We start from the raw sequence: 25,258 nt of genomic DNA on the forward strand, positions 1-25,258 counted from the left end.
AAGATCAAATAAGTATCCGCCAATAACAATAAAAAAAATTCATTTACAGAATAAAATTAGGGCCTACATTGTTTGTAGCTGTTATGTAATTTAGGCATATTCCTAAATGAAAAAAGAAAGTTAGTAATACAGGGTTTTCATTTCAAAACTTCCCAGTCTAAATAACTAGCCCTAATTATTTAAATTGAATTCAATTTAAACAAGAAACACGTCAATTTAGATATTGGGGGGAGGGGGAAGTCTGAAACCAGGCTTAATTTCACTTTAGATTTCACCCCCACCCCACAGCCACCCCCACTTTGAAATATCAAATGGCATTTCTATATGTTTATACTTACATAGGCCTATGAAAGAGCATTCAATTGTTTATACACCTCATTCATTTGTTTTCGCATCTTTTGTTTTCTATCGTCGCCTGGCAACCTGTATTTCTATTATTATCAGTTGATTGTAGGAAGAAAACGCAGTTTATTTTGTGTAATTTCCTAAATTTAATCAATAAAGATGATTTATGTTCTCTCTTGAAGGGTATACACCATTTGAAATAATTTAATACACAAACACAACTATTACATGAAATGCTCAATAAGTTTTTGTAGCTTTATTCTCTTTAGCTCTAATCAACAATAACAACTATCTAGGCTGCCAGGCGACGATAGAAAACAAAAGATGCAAAAACAATGAATGAGGTTTACAAATAATTGAATGCTCTTTCATATTTAAGTATAACAATATAGGGGTGTCATTTGAAATTTCAAAGTGGGGGTGGCTGGGAGGGGGGAAATCTAAAATGTAATTAAGCCTGGTTTCAGACTTCCCCCTCAATATCTAAATTGACGTGTTTTTTGTTTAAATTGAATTCAATTTAAATAATTAGTTATTTAGACTGGGAAGTTTTGAAATGAAAGCCCTGTACAACCTATATGCAATATATAACAACGATCAAAGAAATATCATCAGCATTATAGATTTATAACATAGATAACAGCCCAATGTCTCACACTATACACTCGCATAATGATAGTAAGTAAATGGTCATTCAAATAAAAGTTGTAACTCTATAACGCAACAATTAAATAAGTGTGTATTTTGGTACTGTACTGTAACTTTGCAAAAAGTGATAAAATGGCAAAAGATCAAAACAATCGAATATGATCACTTTAAATGACACTGATGAGAAAGCAAGTAAGCCAGTACTAAATAATAGAAGCACCTAAAAGTAAACATTTAAAAATAAATAATTTAGGCCTAATCCATCACCTAAAAATAGGGCCATTTTATAAACAACAGAAATGACAAAACTACAGAATATAATAATGTTCATAAAACATTAGACAAAGACACAGTTGTAACAGTAAAATGGCAAGAGAGATGCTTATCTCACAGGCAAAAATAGATATTGGAAGATCACAAAATGACGGAGCAATTGTATCTATAATCAAAACATACTGATTGAAGTTTTTTTTTTTTTTTTTTGTTTAAATTGACGCTATATCTCAATATTACGGTTACAGGAGATCTTCAATTCCTATTACAATAGGGCTAGATGTAAATTGCAGAGAATTTAATTAAACGTTTGCTCCGTTCTTTCTCTTACACAATTAGCATTCACATCCTAATTTAACTTAGGCCTATTTAATTTAATCCGCATTAATTCAATAAAGTCATCCGTTTTTCACATTATAATCGTCCCTCCTACTTAGCATACTCACCACGCCTACATAGTCCATGAAATTAATTATTATTCATGGAAAAAATACAAATATACCTTCATATATTCCTGAGGATGATGAAATAACTAAGATCAAAACCTACCCGGCCACAAAAATATAATTGGCAGTCAAAGTGGATTTAGCAACAGTTTGCACTTATACAGCAATAGAGAATGTGTTATGTTCAACGTTGATTTAGAATTAAAAAATTATAGCAAGTGTAAGCTATAAGTACAGATCTAGGTACTTTTAAAACAAACTAAGTATTTTGCCCAATAAGACTTACATTTCATTGGTAATTAACAAACTATTATTTAACTATAGCCATTTCATTGAAGTGTTAATTACTTTTCTACCATTACGACGAGATTAATCTTATGAAAATCATTCCACATTATAAATACAACAAATGCACTTGTTTAATTAACGCATCAAGGCTCTCGTAACTGTAAATGAAAGTGAAACAATTACATAAATGTCAGCGCTACTTCCAGCTGACACTCTCTCCTTGGTATCAGTACTTGGAATATTACGTACCGTATGCGCAACTTTCTAACCCATATAATTCACTTGCATGCATAACTAAACTAAATCAGCTACCACCAAGTGTCAGTTAAGCTGTCAAGTGTCAGGGAATTGAACTCAAAAAGTACAATACAATGGAAACTACAAAGAACTGTGAATAACTCAATAAGGAATCTTAAGTCTCCTAGAGTGAAGTTTTAACTTTTACTTTCTATAATAATGTTTAAAAATTAAAATACAAATACCTTTCATAACAGCCCAGTCTCACATCAGGCCATATTGAAGAAAGTTATTACCCTTGAATGTAATAGCATTGGAAGAGCAATCTGGTGTTAAATATTGTAAACTAAAACGCACATGTGTGCTGATGCAATTTGCTTGCTCGGTAATAAAGATACCATCAATGCCGACACAGTGACAAAACTTTATAATAAGGTGATATAGTAGGCACCACGCTTCAATTGCCTTTTATCCTTGAGAAAGGCCCGGTACTCAATATGATAGAAGACTGAGCGAACCTCATGTTGTTCTGAAAGTTTTAATAACAAGAAAAACCCTGTAACCACCTGTGATTGAATTCGGGATCTTCCAGCCCGTAGGCAGTTGCTCTATCAACAGAGCTAAGCAGCTGTCTGACAAAATTAAATGTTTGTTTTTATCCAGTTATCCTTTGAAGACGTGGAAAAATTCAAATATCTGGGAGTAACAGTAACAAATTTAATATAAATGATACTCGGGAGGAAATTAAACACAGAATAAATATGGGAAATGCCTGTTATTATTCGGTTGAGAAGCTTTTATCATCCAGTCTACTGTATTTTCGAGAAAAATATCAGATGGAAGGCACCTGGGAAGTACATGGTTTAATGATCGGAGCGAGGGGCACCATCCCACGATCAACTGTAAACACTATCAAAACATTTGGAATCCATGACATCATTCCAAAAATAATTACTTCAACCATTAAAGGGTCTGTGGCAATTCTGAAAAATCATTTATACGGAATATCATAATCCCCCCCCCTTTTTCTATTCGTTTGTGTGTGATTGTTACAAATATATGTATAAATTTATTATTTCTTAAATTTAAGCTCCTAGTTCCCATTTCAATTTGACTCATCTATTTTATTGTAATTGTTACTATTCTTATATGTGTGTTATTCTGTGTTTTTGGCAACCCAGGATGCCTGGGCAGACTATTTCTTGGAAATAAATTGAGGGCCTTAGAACAAAAAGCAGGTAAGTGACAGAAACCTAGTTTTGAGGAAATTGCAGTTAAAGTTCTACATGCAATGGAATATTATATACTAGCTTGGTGAAATGATGCCCATATAGCAGCACTGCACAGTGTGATCACTTTCCTGATTTTATCCCAAAGAAACATCCTTTTGGGCTATCACAAGACGCACTTACCTCATTTTTTTAATAATGTCACCTGCTTTTTGTTCTAAGCCCCTCAATTACATATACCGGTTATTCTTTATGGTTGTGAAACTTGGACTCTCACTTTGAGAGAGGGACATAGGTGAAGGGTGTTTGAGAATAAAGTGCTTAGGAAAATATTTGGGGCTAAGAGGGATGAAGTTACAGGAGAATGGAGAAAGTTACACAACACAGAACTGCACGCATTGTTTTCTTCACGTGACATAATTAGGAACATTAAATCCAGACGTTTGAGATGGGCAGGGCATGTAGCACGTATGGGCGAATCGAGAAATGCATATAGAGTGTTAGTTGGGAGGCCAGAGGGAATAAGACCTTTGGGGAGGCCGAGACGTAGATGGGAGGATAATATTAAAATGGATTTGAGGGAGGTGGGATATGATGATAGAGACTGGATTAATCTTGCTCAGGATAGGGACCAATGGCAGGCTTATGTGAGGGCGGCAATGAACCTCCGGGTTCCTTAAAATCCAGTAAGTAAGAAACTGTGTGGAAAAGTATGTTTAAGTGCCCGAGATCGTCTTCAGCAATGTATCAATAAACAATTCGAAAGACAATGAGTGGTGACTTCTGGCCCACTATGAACAGAGCCGAATATCGTGATAAAAAGCTAAAGGAAACTTATTCCAGTATAGGGAAGATGTTGAAGGAGCTACAAAATAAAAACTTGAAAATAAGTATTTCAAGAAACATTATAGAATAATCACTGCAGGCCCTAATGCAAATCTCGCTGAAGAGAGAGAATACATGATAACATAGAAAAATTATTTTTGAATAGGTAGGCTACTGCAAGTGAATGACTGGAATATATTAGACAGTATGGCTTTTCCATGTCAGATTGGAGTCAGCCTATACAAAGAAGTGTTGTGGACTGTATTTCTTTTATTACTGTATTATTTAGTAGCCTTTATATGGGGTTACATAATTTTGTTCTAAGTTGATTTAAATACATATAAACAGTTTTATTTGCATTAATTTTTAGTTAGTACTGTATTCCTCTTACTTTGCTGACGTTTCAGTAATTTTAATTTGTAAATTATTTTTGTGAATGTTATTAAAAACAATATTAATTCTATCATCTGCGAATAAGGTAACATTAACTTGTGGTGTGTTTAAGGAGATATCAACGTAAGTATTGCAAAATAAGCTTATATTCTTTGTACATTAAAAAATGTCACATTTTTAATTTTACGTAAGAACACATCTATATTTTAAATAATTTTAAATAAGCCAATATTTAAATATATATTATCATCAAATTATTTTTTTTTTCTTTTGTTCACTACATTGTCTTCAAATCTGTAAAAAGTTTGTTATCATTGTTCTGGATTCTTGTGGGTACTCTCATCATAGGACAGATAATTTTTTTTTAATTTTTCATCTTCAATTATGTTTCTGGCTAGTATAATTGTCTAAAATTCTAACACTTCAAAGATATCAAGTCAATTCCCTCTGCTCAACTAATGGTACGTCATGAAGAGAGGAACACGAATTTTTAAATGTAAATTGGAGAAGGGATTATGTAAATCTTGGGAGATTGGAGATTTATTATTCTATTAAAAAATTGTATACACAAGAAACTTTTGTTATATTAAAATATATTGTTAATATTTTGATGCTTACATTTAAACAACTTCAAATCTTTATAAAACTATACAGAGAATTGCAATAACTAGTGTAAAGAGACTAAATATAATCATGCTGAACAGTTTTAAATGTGTAAATAGGAGCTCTAAAACTACTGACATATTGAACTACAATAACCATACTACTTCTATTCTGACTATTAACAAAATTGTACTCGTTATATAACATCACTAATTGGTACATACTTAATTCTGCAAGTAACGTAGTGTAGAATAGGGAAAAAGTTTTTCTGGCGTCTGATATAATCTGCATAGAAAAAGAAATTATGTAAAGTTCTTGTTACCAATATTTGCACAGCGATCACTATTCACTGCTGTACAACATTGAATATTTAGCCGATTAAACTGGGCGACATCTGTAATATTATAGATCACAATAAAAAGAATATTATTTTTAACTTTAAAATTTAAAATACGATTTAGTGGAAAAGTGAACTAACTTTCACAAGAAATTTCTACAATATTCTCACTGATATAATAATTACAATATTCACCATTAGATTTATGGTTCACGGATTTAAACCTGCGTGAGGACCATAAAAATCCTTAGCAGGCTTAATTGGGAACAGTAGTAAAACTGAGAGCCACGTCATGGTAAATAAAAAAGTATGTCCCTGAAAGAGGAGTCTCCATGTAAAATGTATCAGTCATTTCTATTAGAAGTCAACTTTGCCAATATGGGAGCCACAATGAAAGTTTATGCAAACTGCTAATTTGTATTGCAATAAATTAGATTGTCTTTTGTTCGAAGTTGTTGTTTAGTTAACTGTCAGAAGACAATAAATGCAATTGAATCGGTTATTTTTAAAACCTCATAAGTCACTCATTTTGTCATTTTCGTTCTATGTGAAAAAAATCACGGACTTACGGTGTTTCTCAATGTAACCATGTTTCACAGATGAAAATTATTGGAATAATCTTAATTTTAAAGGTTTTTTAATAGTTCCTTCACAAATATTCAATGAATTGATGAATATTGGTATATAATATTACTATACTGATGTAGGATATATTTACTACTACTAACAATGCCGGAAAGCATTGTTGTACATTGGTATTTTTTCTTATTTTACAATTGTTATGGGAATTCAGAAATTATTATATTATGTTGGCGGAATTGGAAACATAAAAAATGAATTAAGAAATGCTTTAAACAAATTGTTCTTTGCGTTTACATTGTTGTGAAGGTTCAAATGAACGTATACATCTGTTTTGTGCATATAATTGTTGTTGTTTCCAATTCCGCCAACATAATATAATAATTTCTGAATTCCCATAACAATTGTAAAATAAGAAAAATACGAATGTACAACAATGCTTTCTGGCATTGTTAGTAGTAAATATATCCTACATCAGTATAGTAATATATACCAATACTCATCAATTCAATTAATATTTGTGAAGGAACTATTAAAAAAACCTTTAAAATTAAGATTATTCTAATAATTTTCACACCTCTGTAGAATGATTTCCCTGTAGTTAGCTGTTGGCAAACTGGGTTTCTCAACTTATACGAGTATGTTTCTCTGCTATAGAGTGCATTCCTTATGTCAGCTGTTCATAACATGAGTCAGTTATACAGTAAAGCAAGTTTTGTTTATTTTGTTGTAATATTCGTTCTGATTTCTTTTTACTACGCCAACATGTCTTCAGTGGATGAAAGTGAGATACATTTACCTGTTAAAAAGAAAAAGGGAATAAAATACTGGTAATAATTTGTATAAGGGTACTGGTAACAAGATTAAGATAGCCATTGTGATGCCAGAAAAAGAAAGCATACTTGCACAGTCTTCCAATAAATGTAAAGAAAATCGAGAATTTGAAAAAAAATTTCAGGGATACCAGTATTTACTTAATGAAGAGGAAATTCAAAGTTTTTCAAAGATTGGGACATAACTGAAGGGAGAGCAACTGAGAATCTCCATTTCTAAAACATTTTCTGTGTAGTTTCATGAAATGTAATTTTTTTATGTGCCTCAGCACAACTTGTTTATAATTTAAATATTTTTAACATTTGCAACACTTGAATAATATAGGTAAACAAATTGTTGAAAGACACACATAAGGCGTTCAGAGCTAAAGTGGATCAAGTCACAAATTTTCATAAATTAGTTTAATCCATTTTCTGATTATCTGAAGTTGGATCTTTTCCGAGTAGTAATGATCAAGTCTTAGTTCCAAGCATTCGCCAGTAGATGGCACCAGTCACTTTTGGCTCAGATTATTTGTTCACGATATTCTGAGCCATAGTGGATCAAGTCACCAAAACGTTATACGAGCCCCTACAGCCGAGGCTGCGCAGAAGTTTAGAGTAGGGACAAATTGAAGCTTGCGTCTGCTGCCATGTTTTGGGAGAAGCACCGGCTAGCAGACGGCTGCACTATTCAATGCTGAATGTTTAATATATATGTTTGGTGTCTCTTATAAATCAATCTGAATGGATAAATGAAAATTAACATTTAAAGCGACCACGTTAAAGACATAATCAAGCTTAGTTACCGTTAGTTTGACATGAAACGAAAGAAAACTGTAACAATTTGATACCGTAACTAAAGATGTTGTATAGTTATTTGACAACATATAGAGCGAACAGAAATACAAATGCATATTGTAGTAATAGTTTAGATGAAAAGAAAATTATTAGATTAACTATTATTAACAAAACACTGCCTGTGTAACACGTTACATTAGGCCTAGGCCTATATTGTAAACACGTTTGCTTTGATGTGGACCAGAAATAAACAATTATTATTATTTATTCGCTTCCATATCACATAATATAGGCCTACACCTGTAAAATAGAAACACGTACCTAATGTTTTAGTTAGAAATATAAGTAGGCCTACCGTGCAATAGCTTATTATCACAGCTGTATTATGAAATAAACGTCACATGCATGAATTAGTCAATTAATCATGTAATAAAACTCAGGCCTAGTGTACAGAACTTCTTGCCTATTGATTCATTATTATTATTATTATTATTATTATTATTATTATTATTATTATTATTATTATTATTATTATTGACTCCGTTAAATATTGTCTTACAACATTTTTATGTAAAGTCGTGTTGTACTGGTAACCTTAAGTGTGTGCTAACATCTGCTCTTGATGTAGTACCTTCTTTTATTTGGTTATTTAATGACGCTGTATCAAATACTAGATTATTTAGCATAGATGGTATTGATGATAGCGAGATGATATTTGGCGAGACGAGGCCAAGGATCCGCCATAGATTACCTGATATTCACCTTACGGTTGGGGATATAAGAAAAAACCCAACCAGGAAATCAGCGGGAATCGAACCTGCGACCGAGCGCGACTCCGGACTGACAGTCCTTAGCCCACTGAGCTACGTCAGTAGATCTTTATGCACTTTTATGGTCAGTTTAACAAGTTTAAAATATGATTCTCGGGAAGAATCTGGGATCCATTTTATAAAATATGTTCCTATAAGTACAGAAAGATTGCACAAGTATTCTACTTCTAGAGCACATTGCTTTCACACGATGTAAGAGTGGATGGTAATATGCCATTGAACTGTCAACATCTGTATAATCGCTCTTTCACTTAAGCGACTTATTTCTATAATCTCAGATGATGGTATGACAAGACTCCCATCATTCTTTCGTTAAAAAATAAAAGAGATTTTGTTTACTGGTGGTAGGCTACGTACCATAAATTGAGTCTTTAGATTTATTATGCCATATTTTTCTTAATGATTTAACAACTAAGCCAACAATGAATACAATCATATTCTGACAATATTGTGTCATTGAGAATGATGTAAGGATGAGGGAATTGCAATCAATGTCTGCAGTAGAAGTGTCATATCGCCTCTGATTCTCAAAACACTGAGGATTATTATTACAGTGCGTTAGGTGTTTGGATAATACCATTGGGTATATAGTCATTTTTAACGGATATTCCTCTCTTTGTAATATAATTTAAATAAATTATTTACGTATTTTCTAACATATATAATAACATAAGTAAAAATATTCCATTATCCGGTCATAGGAAATAGAAATAAACTAATAAGTCTATTTTATGAGCAATATAAGGCGTTTATATTTAAAACAATGCTTAGTTACAATATTTAGATTTACTTCTGTTATTTTATATTATACGTTAGAAAATACGTAAATAAGTTTAGTTATATTACAGTGAAGGAGGAAATCCACTAAGAAAACGCCTATATACTCTATGGTATTTTCTAAACTCCGAATGCTCCCCAACCTTGGCGTCGCGCAAACCTGCGCGAGAGGTTTCAAATTTGTACACGACACCAGCGCCAATTGTGTGTCTAGATATATAACTACAACGTCTTTGGCGTTATATCAATTAAAACCACAATTGTTTATATTTTATAAATCTAGAATTTGAGAATGAAGCAATAAAATTATTGCTAGTGAAATTAGATAATCCACTAGAGCAATTTAACTTTAAGTCCTATTATCTCAAAACTATGTCTTATGGACTTGATCCACTTTAGCTCTGAATGCCTCATATGTTACTTTATAAATGGAGTCTGAATTTATTGGTTTTCTTAATATAATAACAAGATATTGTTCATTAGTTTTTGAAATCGCGTAAGTCATGAGCATTTTAATTTGTCTAGCAGCAAATTTAATATTATACACAAGTTAATGACGTGCTTCCGTGACTTGTTCACTGAAGATTTAACTTTCAGAAGCAAATTGATTAATTATTCAGTTTTTTTTCATTTTCCCACAATTCTTGACTTATAAGGTTTAAAAAATAACCGATTCAATTCAGTTCCCAAATAAAAAAAAAAAAAAAAAAATATATATATATATATATATATATATATTTTTTTTTTCCTGTAATTTAGTTACTAGATATTTTTGAAGTTAACAGTCTATTAAATTAATGATTGAATCGAGAAGACTTTCAGACTATGATTTCTTATGATTTTAAATCGTCAATCACGCTAAAATAATGCATTCTACGACTTCAGAATGCTTTTGGAAATGAAACACCATCAGCAAGGACGTGTATGATTGAGTGTTGAAGACAGCTAAATCATGAAACCTTATTTTGAAAAGTTTGTTAAATTTCTCAAACTTGAAGTCACATTCCATTTTGTTACAAGTGGTTTTTGTTACAATGGTTTTTGAATAAAATCGAAAGAGACTTTAAGCAGAAGAGATCTGACAAACATACTTGAAGTTTTAAATAAATCCTTTTCAAAATAAGACTTCGATATCCAGTATATATCCTTTGCCTTGAATACTTTCAGTAAAATTATGAATACCGTATTATTATTATTATTATTATTATTATTATTATTATTATTATTATTATTGTTATTATTATTATTGTTATTATTATTATTATTATTATTATTATTATTATTATTATTATTATTATTATTATTATTATTATTATTATTCAAATTATGAATATGCTTACAAGTTTTGTAAGAAATATATTATTTTGAACCTATCTATACAAAATTTCATTTTTTTTTTTGCAATAATTCATCTCACTCAATATCTATCTGGATGAAATCAAATTGTAAAACAATGGTACATCCTTCAGAATTGCTGCATACATGAAACTTATATAGAATAAAGTATAGATTCTTTATTTAATATTATGTACACGGAGATTTGTAACAAAACATTATTATTTGGAATCATTCTCTTCTACATAATATACTTAAAGTCTAAGTTCTTGTTACAGAATATGTAGTATAAGTAAATTACATTATAAAGTGATCACTACCGGTATTACATGGAATACAATTCACAAATCAAATTAATAAAAAAATGAAACGAATGCTAACAGATGATCAAGCTGAGCAGTAAGACCAGTAATATTAAACTAATTTCGTTATAGTACAACTTGATTACAATTACTAGTAAATACATATTAATTTATTAGAAGATTATAAAAAAATGTTAAATAACATTCATGAAACAAGGACAGAACGAAGATACAATTAACAACTACATTGTACTTTTAAGTTACACATGAACAATAAATGAGATACTTTAGTCATGGTTTTTGTCATTTAGTAAAGATAACTGTCCAATAGGCTATATATTTTTTTTCCCCCATAATCTTTTTTGTGTGTTTAGATTTGTACTGCATTCTTTCGTATAGAATATACCGTAGAAAAGAATGTCTCAGGATCTATTAATTATGAATGTTATAATAATTTACCTTGCACCATTAGATCTACTAGCAAGGATTAAAAACTTTCCATAGAACAGTCATTTTCTAAAAGTCTGTTATATACTGATTGTTAGTAATTAAACAAAGTCTATATAGAATACGTCATAAGGAGTTTAGGAATACTCTTTAGAATTCATCGAGGCTCTTTTATGCCATATGGTGAAGAATGGGTAGAACAGAGAAAAATTCTCTCTGGCACCAGGATTCGAACCTGGGTTTTCAGCCTCACGTGCTGACGCTTTATCCACTAAGCCACACCGGATTCGAGTTCCGATGTCGGATTGAATCCTTCTCAGTTTAAGTTCTACCTCTCTGTTCCCCTTTGGTGGCCTACTCTCATGTACTGTCTACCCATTCTTCACCATATGGTAATATACAATTTCTGCATGGAAATATCACATGTACTTCCGTACATCACAGTAATATTCCTTATGCCAGTTCTTCCGCTAATCACTTTCTGTTCATAAAATAACAATGCACGCTATCTAGAATCGCAAAATAGAACACTTTCAAACATTCATCGTGTAAGTCAGCCATTACAGAAAACTTTTGTGTGTTATGATGTCAGTTCTTACAATTGTTACTGAGTTTCAAAGGTAAATTATAAACAATTAACAATGTCAAGTTACTACTGGTACACGTACTTTTCCTATATTATTACATTAATCAGTGAACTTAACTTTGGTTGGAGATTAATTCAGTGCTTTGTGATCTGCCAGCTGATAATAAAGGTGTTGTCATACCGGTAATGATAAGTATTACCGGTACACAATCCTTGAAACACTGTACAAAAAATCACGTTTCAATCTATTCTATTGTTGTACTGTATTAATATGTAAATTCCTATGTCTCCATATTGTATCCTTCACAATAAAATTACCATTTCTGTCTTTTGGAACAATGAATGTACAGCATTATTTTCATTGAAAATTTCATTGTGCCATTGTTTTATACTTATGAACACGAAAAGTCTTATATTCCCATTTCAGGAAACTTTTTGTTCATGCCATACACTCATGAAGAGTTCTGTACAAGAAGGACATAACTACTTCTCGATCAATTCTAAAGGTTTTCCCAAATGACATTAAGAATAATGAATTTTAGTATTTACCATTTTTAAGAACGTAATATCAACTTCCAAATTCTCTTTATGCAAATAAAACATGAAAAGCAACCTGTTAAAAAAATACTATATCAGCACCATAAACATACACACTTATAACAATAATTTACATAAAAAGGTTACAAAACAAAAGAACAAAGGCTGGACTGAAATTGCAAGCAAAGATCTACCTATCATCTACATCAATGTAATTTATAATCAGTACCGCACCAGCATATATTTAACTAATAAAACAATGGTGTTAGTATCAAGCAACCACTGATTCTTTACAGCAATTGGCCTCCTTATATTTACAAATTAAGTCCTTTGAGAACAATGCTCAAATGTCAACATGTTATTTTAAACTATATACATGTTAGTAGTTATAGAATATAAAAAATTAACGTACTACACCTTCCTTGAAATTAACAAGTTAGGTTAATAGTTTATCTAGTAAGCTACATTCAACAATATTATCTAAAAAAAAATATAGGAACAAGTAAAAAAAAAGTTTTGATGCGTCATAGTGAAATGTATCTGATGGATATGGATCTGAAACTGTGAGGTTTTATGAGTACCACTTAAAACTATGTCGTATTATCTTAACGAGCTTCGAGGAGGGAATTCTTTTTATGTCTATCATTTAAGATCCTGTGCACAATAAATGATTTTTAACAGGGAGATGTTCAACAATATATCTAAAGGACTTAGATCAGAACAAAAATATCTGAAATATGGAAAGCAGTTTACACAATTCTAATTTTTGCGAAGAATTCTTATTGAGATGTAGTCAGCTATTTTCACACGTGTAACTATGCATAACAAAATTAATTCTTTAGGACGTAGTAAATTGTGTAATTTTTTGTAGTTCTTTTTTTTTTTTATTAGAATAAACTGACCGTTTTTTATACAGGTATGTTATAGGCAAGATTATTATTTCGAGTCAGTTAAAAGTATACTTTGTCATGTATGCTATAATGTACACAAAGAATTAAAAAAATTCGTCATATTTTAATTAATGTATTATACATTGACAAGTTTTAATAAAAATGAGTTACTGAAATTCTTTTTTGTATGCATGATTTAATTTTTTTGTAAATTTCACATGTTAAAGCCCCTCCTGGGGGTGGAAGTATTCAGTATTAAAGAAAGAGGAGAATTGGATAAATGGTTCTTAGTAAAAATTGTAATTTTTTTTACTTATTTTTCCAAGGGATTTCAGTATACAAAAAGCAAACAGATCTAAAAGAACTTCACATCTGGTTGTTATGCCTCTCTCTTCTCCTTACGATAATATCTGGATACATTATTGCTCATGGACACCAGAATAGAATATGGCACCATAAAATGGGAGCTACGAAAAACTGTAAAGTTTCCTTTTTGCTACGAAAAACGGTTAAGTTTCCTTTTTTAAGCTCTTATTAGTGTAATTAAAACCACAGGAGATAATTCCTTTAATCCTCCAAGAAGTTTTATGAAATATTAAAAACTTACGACTTCATACTACAGCAAGGAAATAAAATGCAACATTATTATTTTTTAATCTCTTTAATTTTTATCTTCGGGAGCACAAAATAAAACTTACCTCTCATATTACGTTTACTGTTTCAACTGTAATCTTGACTAGCTACAAAATAGCCTCTTATGAAAGTGAATGGAGCTCGATCTCTGACAGTGACCAAAACACCTTTGCTCAAATTTATCCTAATATTAGTCTCATTGCATGTAGGATCAACTATCACTGTATTACTGTTCCATCAATGTTGTACAATCTATATTTCAGCTTTAAAGCACATTTATGTTAAAACTTCACCATTCACTACAAAATAGGGAGACAAAAAGGGTGGGTTTTCTAATTTCCACAAGTAGGGTGGGTGATATTATTTGTAGGGTTGCCAGACATTCCATTTTACCCGGAACATTTCTATTTTTCCTTATTTTGTTCCGTGTTGTTATAACTTTAGCAGAATGCTAAGTATTTCATTTTTTGTTTACTGGACAAGATATTCAATTTCGCACAAATTTTAAAATGCCCAGCTCTTTGGTAACGAACTTTAGCATCCTTTGATGTGATATTGAGAGACTCCTACAAAATCTTAGTGCTATAATGTCTTACTTTGCCAGTTTTTATGACTGCCCCGATTTCATTAAGAAGCACTTGTTATGGGCAGACTTAGAAAAACAGAAATTGATTGTAGAGTTGCATCTTAATTTTTCTTTGCATATAGTAGAATTATTCCACAGCTCTGCTAAATTTAGAAAAGAATGAGCTAGCAATTTCTGATGTATTTTACGTTATGAAGGACCTAAAGTCTCAGAATACCGGATAAGAGAATGTTTTTTTTGTTTTTGTTTTTGTTTTGTTGTTTTTTTTTTTTTTTTTTTGGCTATAGAGTTAATGAAACATTAAGTAAATTGGGGGAAATTATTTCGTAATGAGGATGAAATGTATATTAAAAAATTTGAAAATGTGTATCAAGTATGTGTGAACTACTTAAACAAATGGTTTGACTTCAGTATGATGGAATGCATATCACTGAAAGATTCACCGGAATTTCAGAAAATATTACAATTGGCTGAATCACAAGAACTTATAGACAACTTAAAAGCAGATGACCTGTACTCAGAATTGATTGTAATTTCCAGTTTGTTTTCTGGGGATACAGGTTCAAGTTTAAAGGAGAAAATGACTTCAATGTCTGTATCAGATAGGTGGGTATATGTTGTAGATTTAAGTGCAACAAAATTAAGCAATATCTTAGTCCTAGTTAAATTCATACTTAGTATTCTCCCCTCCAAAGCTTTTTACTGAAGAATTTTTTTCTCTAATGAACATCAAATGGAGAGATGAAAGAAAAGAAAGCTCAGTTAATCTGATGAAGCATTAATTGTTCACGTATTTCAATTATAATGAAACATGTACTGATTTTTACCAAAAGGTATTTGCAGATTAAAAAAATGCTCGCAATGGTCGTTCAAATGAAAAATACTTGTAAACTGCTGTGTAATATGTCAGTAGTAATCATTGTCTGCATTTAGTTATTATATAATGTTTATCAAATAAGTGTCTGTGGTCTGTGTAATGCACATTTATAACATTTATTAACTGTGGTCAAATAACCAACATTTCGGACATGTGTTCTGTTTTTCTATTTCTGAAATCAGGTGATACCTCAACCGTTTTGTAAAGTAAGTATAGAGTGGAATATCATTGCATTTACATAGAGGAATTTATAATGTCACAAGCACCTCACAGTTGCAGTCGCCATCTTAGCATGGTATAGACTTGTGATATGTTCGTTAAAAACTAAGTCCCAAAGGGATTAACATGACTTTTTTACAATAAAACAAGAATAACAAATACTACATTGATATTCAACGTAATTCAGTTCTATTATCTTATCATATTGCAGTATTTCTCAATCATTTACCTCTACTGAAGTACTATAAACATATTTCCACTTTTAGAAGTCCTAGGCTGTGTCGTAAGGGTGGATGAAGGTAAAAAAAAATGTTTTAAAAATGTTTCCTCATTAAATAATTGTAAAAAGGAGGATAGCAATAGCCAAGGAAGCTTTTAAAAAGGAGCATCTTCTGCGGACCTATGGAGAAAGAACTGAGGAAGAGACTAGTGAAGTGCTTTGTGTGGAGTGTGGCAGTGTATGGAGCAGAAACATGGACATTACGACGAAGTGAAGAGAAGCAAATAGAAGCATTTGAAATGTGGATATAGCGAAGAATGGAACATGTGAAATGGACAGACAGAATAAGAAATAAAGCTGTGTTGGAAAGAGGGGATGAAGAAAGAATGAAGCTAAAACTGATCAGGAAGAGTAAAAGGAATTGGTTGGGTCACTGGCTGCCTACTGAAGGATGCATTGGAAGGAATGGTAAACGGGAGTAGAGGTCAGGGCAGAAGAAGATATAAGATGAAGACAATATTAAGATACATGGATCATATGAGGAGACAAAGAGGAAGGAGAGAAACTGCCTACTCAAGGATGCACTGGAAAGAATGGTGAATGGGAGAAGAGTTCAGAGCAGAAGAAGATATCACATGATAGATGACATTAAGATATATGGATCATATGCAGAGACAAAGAGGAAGGCAGAAAATAGGAAAGATTGGAGAAAGCTGGGTTTGCAGTAAAAGACCTGCCCTTGGGCAGAACACTATGAATGAATTTAATAATTCTTTGTTTTAAGAATATTCATTCAAAATTTGACGACCGAATTCAGTCTTTAAGTATCCTTCAAGAATTACATACTGATACTCAGTACTGTGCACTGCCACGACCCCTTGCAGAGGAAATTTTGCCCTTATTTTTGACAGAACCCTCTCGCAGCGGAATGACTGCCAACAGTGAATTTAATACAGTCCGCTCTGGTTATAGTGAACCTCTGCAGATCAGCATATTTTGTTCACTATATCCAAAGTTCACTAAAACCGAAGTGTCTGTTTTTATACTACTGACGTTGCTATTCATACAGTATTAATGCCCGTTTGGGACAGACCACGTTCAACATCAGTGCTAATGTTCGCTTTATTTTCCAACTTAAAACACTTTACGCTTTGACATCCATGTTCACAGTTCGAAACTTGAATCTAATCTAGCTATGTAGGTAGTAGACACTGGCCGATTTCGCACTTCACCTCACTAGAGGTAATATGCTACTGTGTATTCAGCCTTGGAATTTCCCTGGGTTCACTTTTACAAAGATGCGGGAAGAAGGGTTGAGGGCCATTATACTCTAATCCTTGTATTTATCCACTGGTCATCATTCTACTTCCTCTTACAAAAGAAAACACTTTTTCTTCCTATTCTTCTAATAACCTCTTTTAAAGGAGTCAGAACTAATCCTTCCTTTATCCCTCACTGCGTACACTATTCTCTTTAACATGTTTCAAACTGTCCAGGAAGCTGAACAAATCCTTTGTGTTTCAGTGCACTTAAAGAGTAGAAGGTTTGAGATTTTGTTCTGAACATATTCTTGGAAGTTTATAGGAGAAAGGGTTTCCTAAATTACCATTTTGGCCATTTTGAAATTACATTTTCCTGGGGACGTTCTAGTTTTAAGTTCACTATAACTGAAGTAAGGGTTCACTATAAACGGAAATATTAATGTACTTTTTAATGTCAGAACCAACAATTTACGTTCACTATAGCTGAATGTTCATTATAACCGAGTTCACTATATCCAGAGCTCTGACTGTATATAGTAGGATCAGAGTGAAATCAAGTGTTATGGTACATCGTTATTACGAACTTATACTGTTATTATATCTAGTAACTTAAATTTTTTGGGTAGACTAAGCCTCAGAAAGCCTCATAAGAGCTTCGCATATCCGTAACAGAAGAGAAAATAAATTATATTTAGACAAAGCTATTATCTATTAAGCCAAGAACCATACTAATGTATCACCACAGTCTAGTATATACAGTCACGAAGCTTGAGTTGTTGAGGGTACTAGGAACAATAGACTGTGCCGGTACTATTTCGCATTGTCTGTAATGAGGCGATAGTAGCGATCCTAGTGGTTAGCATGGATTCATATTTACTACGAATTGAGCTTCGTGACTGTATATACTAGACTGTGGTATCACTACGCCTTGGTAAACAGAAAAAATCAAGCACACATTAATGTATAGGTGCCAAGAACCATACTAATGTATCACTACGCCTTGGTAAACAGAAAAAAATCAAGTAGGGCCTACACATTAATGTATAGGTACATTAGGTTTCTTTTAATCTGTAATAATGGTTGTTGTTTTCTAATGCCAGGCATTTGACAATAAAGTCATTTGACCTCTTGCACTCCAATATTTTTCTGTAATAATGGTTAATTACATTGTACTGATTTGAACTGATGTAATATGTGTGTGTGAACTTGGTTATAATGAAATATTTACGGGATTATATTTTATAACATATATTAGCTCTGGCTTTCAACCCATCGCAGATCAGTCAGTGACGTCATATTTTTTTAATCTAATACGGTTTTTGGCTTGGACAGACATTTCTACTATGCGTTAGCACCAATACACGTTTGATTTATCAGCCATTGTTTGTACTAGAGCTACACAATGAAAACGTATATGTTACAGGGTCTAAATTATTGAATTGATCGATCATTATCATTCGATAACCTTCTTTTTTTTGTAGAACGAAATAAAGACAGTAATCGAAGCTGCATTATATAAAATTAGCAGTAGCATATGTTTCAACTGGGTAGAATATTGAGAAATACTGCATTTTTATCCTATTTCTTAAAACTACACTGATATAAGGATTGGACAGAAGTTTGTGTTCGTCCCACACAGCTGGGAACTTGAGCATTTCCTAGTCAGCTTGAGTAACCATAGACACAGGAGCAGTAAAATGGAAATGAGTCACAGCCACTGAAACAGTCTGTTTGTGTTGCTTTATCGTGCTGTAAGGACTCAACGTACTAAAATGTTACCAGCTTTCAAATCTGGATGTCAGCAAAATTCAGCCCATTGCACACTTTTTCACCAACACATTCAGCTGCATAATTCACACCTCAGAAATGAGCCTTGCTGATAGCAGTTATCAAACAAGATCTGAAAAATAGAACACAGATCACAATTAGGGTTGCCAGATATCCCGTATTTGAGATTGTCACTCAAGTACCTAGGTTATATTACGACGCTTTATCAACATCTTAGGTTATTTAGCATCTGAATGAGATGAAGGTGATAATGCCAGTGAAATGAGTCCGAGGTCCAGCACCAAAAGTTACCCAGCATTTGCTCATATTGGGTTGAAGGAAAACCCTGGAAAAAACCTCAACCAGGTAATTTGCCCTGACCGGGAATCGAACCCGGGCCACGTGGTTTCGCGGCCAGACGTGCTAACCGTTACGTCACTGGTGTGGACTTGTCACTCAAAACAATTACAATGAAATGAAGAAGACACAGAAAACAATAAAAGAATAAACATGAGAAATATGAAATAAAGATATAGGCCTAATGATCCTCCAATTATTTTGAGCAATACAGGTTGATCCACAACTAATGACCCGCGTTTTAGGAGTCAGTTCTATGGGGCATTTTGATCATAAAATTTCATATGAATATGGATCTGATAATCAACCATTACAGAGTTATAGCTGATTGAATCCTACGAAATTAGCAGTGGGTTTGAGGAGAACTAAGAATTATTCACAAAAAATACACATAAATATTAATTCAAAATACTGTATAAATAATAAAATAAACATATCTCTTTTTGGAAGCAGAATTTTCAAATCTCCCTCCTTTCATTTCAAAGCACTTGGCCGCATGGATGTGTATGACGCTTAGCGTTCCATACCTCATCATGGCTGTCCTTGACAAGCACAGATGATAATTACCACACCTATCTTCCCCTTCACCCCGTACTTCACGTCACAGCGCAAGCCTACGTTTAATTTACGTTCTAATGTTTGTATTATGATTCAAGCAACTCCAAACCTGATTCACAGTATGACGTTTGGATTTTTACAAATAACTTTTAAACTTATGATAATCGGACCCATGTTCATATGACATTTTATGCTCAAAATGGCCTGTAGAACTGATTCCTAAAGCACGGTTCATTAGTTGTGAATCACCCTGTATATCTGTGCAATATCATTAAAAACATAGATAATGCGGTTGCTAAAATAATAGGCCTACACATTTTCTGTTACATAATATCGATGGTGTTGAACAGCAACCTCGTATGTCAATGAACAAAATGAGGTTTCACTTTATTCCTATAAAAAGTATTTCCGAAGCTTCTGCAAACACATCTCATGTCCAGGCATGGATATAAACTTCACAAGAATATATTTAAACTTCTTATGTGAGATATTTGTTTATTATCAAGATATTAAAATGTTTTCTCGCTCTTCTGTAAAATTGAATATTTTAACATACGATGTTGCTGTTCAACACCATCGATATGAGAAACAGTTTTGCCATTTTAATATAAAATAAAGAAGTAAAAAATCATCTAAGCCATCGAACTTTACACCTATTTAAAATAAGATTCCTGATATTAACAATTATAAGTATTTTTCGTGGATGAGAAACATAAATTAAATTAATAAAACTGCAAAGTTTGGTCAAAATAGTGACTCCTTTTATAAAATGGTAGAGAAATCGTTCAGTGTATAACAAATTAATTGCATTTTAATACTCACCTGTGTTTAAACAAGTCGGTAGAGAGTCTACCAGTCCATATTATCTTTCTGGAAGCTGAACTGAGGGCTGTTTTCTGAGTAAAACTGGCTGTACCAACGTCGATGTCTACGAATAGAATGGTCTTCTTTCACGAGAAGAGGTTTGTCGATGTATTTCTTGTGATTCCATACCATAATATCACGTTCAACCTGTCAATTACAGAAAACATTTCATTTATCGATACTTTATTTTATTTTACCTGGCAGAATTAATGCCTTGAGGCCTTCTCTTCCACTTAATCAGGTCTACAATTAAATACGAATTCATAAGTAATAATAATAATAATAATAATAATAATAATAATAATAATAATAATAACAATAATAATAATAATAATAATAATAATAATATCTGTTTTAAACAATGGCTCTAGCCACTATGAAATGTCGTTATGCATGGTAGGCCTACATGGCTACATACGAACATTCTTAAAATATAATTATATAAGGACCGTTTTCTGATAGGAGCTAAAGGAGCGCTTATGATACTGTATAAACTCAACAGTTTTACATAATTAGATGAAATACCGCAATAAAATACTCAAATAATCAAATATTACGTTCAACAACACAAAAACGACATCTGTAATCAACAGCTTTGGCTGGCTGAAGTTAATTTTCTGATTGTGTAAGCGTACTTTTTAACCACGTGATAAATCAAAACCAAAGATATAACAAGAGCCCGGAACTTTAAGCAGTAAAAGTTAAGAATGGTACCGAGTGTAGATGAAAAGATGTGATGTCCATGAGGAGAGCTTTTAAGCCTAATTCACAAGAGTCCGATACTGTACATAATAATAGAGAACAGAGTCACAAAGACTGGACAATGAATCTTGTAAATCATTCGCTAATTTGTAAGTGGTAGTTAAGAGGCTTGAAGACCGTTAACTGTACTAAAGGGAAAATACTGAATGACAAGAATGATATCTAAAAAGAGTGGGGGCATGGCTTCTACATTTATATACTATAGCGAGTAACAATATTAACTTTTAGTGTCTGAAATTCCGACTCTAGATTATAACAAATTGACAAACTTCGAAATAGTTCCGCTATTTCTCAATAGGTATGGGTAGAAAAGTGTTGGGGAAAATGCTGATGTTAATTAAGTATAAATTAAATGATTATCATAATTCAGAGTATCAGCAATTGCACGCTATACTGTTTACAATCAATAGAAAAAGATGAAATTTTGAATTCTTTAATGCGGGTATATTTATGTACTATTTACAACACTGACTTTTATCTTCGCCATCTATTCACAAAATAATAACTAACGAAGCCTCACTTACACGAAGAAATTATCGATCATTATCGGTTATTAGGGGTCAGGTATTTTTGAACGCTAATGTACCAGTAAAAGCAGGTGAATTCGGCCGGATTCATGAAGTTGGACATTTTTAATTCTCTATCAGTAGAAATTTAATAAATTTCAAACATATAAAATGCAATAAGCTCAAAGGAAACGGATTTTCATTCACGTAAATCTGTAATATAACAATGGTTTTTTCGTATTCATAAAGAAATATATATTAATAAGAATTCTAATCGCTTCAGTTACATAATGAACGCATTTGCTTTAACGTCTCTCTATTGAACCACGGAAACAGATACTTAAATATTACAGATAATGTTATGCAATCTACCTACCATGATGGACTCGGCGTACAAAGTGAATGTGGCGAAAAGTGAGAGGAGTGGAGGGCAGTAAATGCGGTGCACCAACTTCTGCAAAAGGGGCTCCACAGGCGTTACTGTCTGCAGTATCGTCATGGTTCCAAATGAAGATTTTAGGTGCAGTTCCACGTAGGCAGGGCCAATCTGAAACAATGTGGCTCAATCAACAATTTTGTCCAAGAAGTAACATTACAAAAGCCACTTTCAAAATAAAAGAGCATTCTCAAGTCACTTCGAACTTCAAAGTGTTATGAATATAGTCAAACCTCCATACAACGAAAACCGATGTAACGATAAACCCGGTTGCAACGATAAATTTGGTTGGTCCAGGCGAATTTCCTATAGTTTCAATATATTTTATCGTCAAATTTTATAGAAACCCCGATCCGATGGAACGATAAAAACATTATATTTATTAAATTCAATTGGTTTTCATGTTCAGTATCATTTCACTTTTCGCTTGGTTTCGCCCTCTTAAAGATGTTTTCCGTTATTTCGTTTATCCTCTTCATACTTTTGTTGACCGATCTTGGCATTCTGTGCAAGAAGTATGCTACAATAGAAATCTACAGTGCGCCAGGAAAGTCTCTCCGCACTGGAGACAGCGGAGTGTATGCGCTCGCGACTGCAATTATGTTGGTAGCATCAGCCGGGCTGGATCATTGCCACATCCTTGAGTGGTGATTGCTTAGCTAACGGTATCAGTTGAGGGCAGACGGGGTGTACTGCAGTCTAATTGTGATGGCTAAAGTCTACTGGCGAAGAAAGAGCGTTTTTGGTGAATACGTTTTTTGCGAAGGTGATAAGTTTACGGAAAATGTAAAACAGAAATTTCGTATGCGTTTTCCTAATTCCAAATCACGATACTGTACGTGATTTGATCAATAAATTCCGTGGAACCGGGTCACTTCTCGATGTACCAAGAAGTGGCAGGCCTACAATTTTAACGACAGAAAAACTTGATGAAATCTCGGATATAATGTTGCGGAGTCCTACAAAATCAACGCGAAAATTAGCACAAGAGACCGGAATCTCTAAGTGGACAGCACATAAGGCTGTAAGAAGCGAGCATCAATTGTACCCCTATAAAATTACAGTGGTTTATGAATTAAAAGAAAGTGATTACGAAATGATTACTCATGGGGTGCGGCAAAATCTGCGGTATATGGTAATGATCCTAAAACAATCAATGAACTTAAGCCGAATATAATTATGTGCAGTCGATTGCGCAAGAAAAATTAGTGAAAGGGTTTGTAAATTAGTGTAAAAGAGTCGAACTGTGCCTTCAAGAACGAAGAAAACACTTCCAGCATCTGTTATGATTGTGGTGAGTACACAGTTTACGTTTTGTTCCTAGCGTAAGTTCCAGCTACTGCCAATATAACTGCAGTTGCTAGCGCACACATTCCGCTGTCTCCAGTGCGGAGAGACTTCCTGGCGCACTGTGTCTGCTTCAAGGGAGCGTGACCTAACATGATTTGTCTTTATAGTTCCTGCTACTAGTGCCTTTCACATTCAAATGTTACTTGTTAATAATGGCAGGTGTAACACGAAAACTAATCAGTTTGGAGACATTTAGTGATTTAGGAGGGTACTGAAGCAGACTGAAGTGGCTAAAAGGTATGGGCTTACGCAGTCAATAACCACAACATTCGTAAAGAACACAAGGAAATAGAGAATACTTACTTAAGGCTTTTAAGGAACCCGAAGGTTCATTGCCGCCCTCACATAAGCCCGCCATCGGTCCCTATTCTGTGCAAGATTAATCCAGTCTCTATCATCATATCCCACCTCCCTCAAATCCATTTTAATATTATCCTCCCATCTATGTCTCGGCCTCCCTAAAGGTCTTTTTCACTCCGGTCTCCCAACTAACACTCTATATGCATTTCTGGATTCGCCCATACGTGCTACATGCCCTGCCCATCTCAAACGTCTGGATTTAATGTTCCTAATTATGTCAGGTGAAGAATACAATGCGTGCAGTTCTACGTTGTGTAACTTTCTCCATTCTCCTGTAACTTCATCCCGCTTAGCCCCAAATATTTTCCTAAGCAGCTTATTCTCAAACACCCTTAACCTATGTTCCTCTCTCAGAGTGAGAGTCCAAGTTTCACAACCATAAAGAACAACCGGTAATATAACTGTTTTATAAATTCTAACTTTCAGATTTTTTGACAGCAGACTAGATGATAAAAGCTTCTCAACCGAATAATAACACGCATTTCCCATATTTATTCTGTGTTTAATTTCCTCCCGAGTGTCATTTATATTTGTTACAGTTGCTCCAAGATATTTGAATTTTTCCACCTCTTCGAAGGATAAATCTCCAATTTTTATATTTCCATTTCGTACAATATTCTGGTCACGAGACATAATCATATATTTTGTCTTTTCGGGATTTACTTCCAAACCGATCGCTTTACTTGCTTCAAGTAAAATTTCCGTGTTTTCCCTAATCGTTTGTGGATTTTCTCCTAACATATTCACGTCATCCGCATAGACAAGAAGCTGATGTAACCCGTTCAATTCCAAACCCTGCCTGTTTTCCTGAACTTTCCTAATGGCATATTCTAAAGCGAAGTTAAAAAGTAAAGGTGATAGTGCATCTCCCTGCTTTAGCCCGCATTGAATTGGAAAAGCATCAGATAGAAACTGACCTATACGGACTCTGCTGTATGTTTCACTGAGACACATTTTAATTAATCGAACTAGTTTCTTGGG

The 25,258-nt window shown here is 33.1% G+C and overlaps 2 protein-coding genes across 3 annotated transcripts in view; both read right to left on the bottom strand.

Moving 5' to 3' along the window:
- The window catches only part of LOC138693093 (uncharacterized), a 38,157-nt gene extending 35,611 nt beyond the window's left edge, over window positions 1–2,546 (bottom strand). The window contains exon 1 of the mRNA XM_069816711.1: window positions 2,483–2,546. The gene's annotated coding sequence lies outside the window, so the exon portion shown is untranslated. The remainder of the gene's footprint in view (window positions 1–2,482) is intronic.
- An 8,376-nt stretch (window positions 2,547–10,922) lies between these two features.
- The window catches only part of nvd (cholesterol 7-desaturase nvd), a 363,650-nt gene continuing 349,314 nt past the window's right edge, over window positions 10,923–25,258 (bottom strand). For both annotated transcript variants that reach the window (XM_069816745.1, XM_069816737.1), the window contains 3 exons: window positions 22,508–22,678; window positions 20,822–21,010; window positions 10,923–19,217 (listed from right to left, as the gene is read on the bottom strand). In XM_069816745.1, the coding sequence (XP_069672846.1) occupies window positions 20,849–21,010; window positions 22,508–22,678 (333 nt within the window). In that variant the 3' untranslated portion in view covers window positions 10,923–19,217; window positions 20,822–20,848. The remainder of the gene's footprint in view (window positions 19,218–20,821; window positions 21,011–22,507; window positions 22,679–25,258) is intronic.

Source organism: Periplaneta americana, chromosome 2 (genome assembly GCF_040183065.1).
Source record: "Periplaneta americana isolate PAMFEO1 chromosome 2, P.americana_PAMFEO1_priV1, whole genome shotgun sequence".
Classification (NCBI taxonomy): domain Eukaryota; kingdom Metazoa; phylum Arthropoda; class Insecta; order Blattodea; family Blattidae; genus Periplaneta; species Periplaneta americana.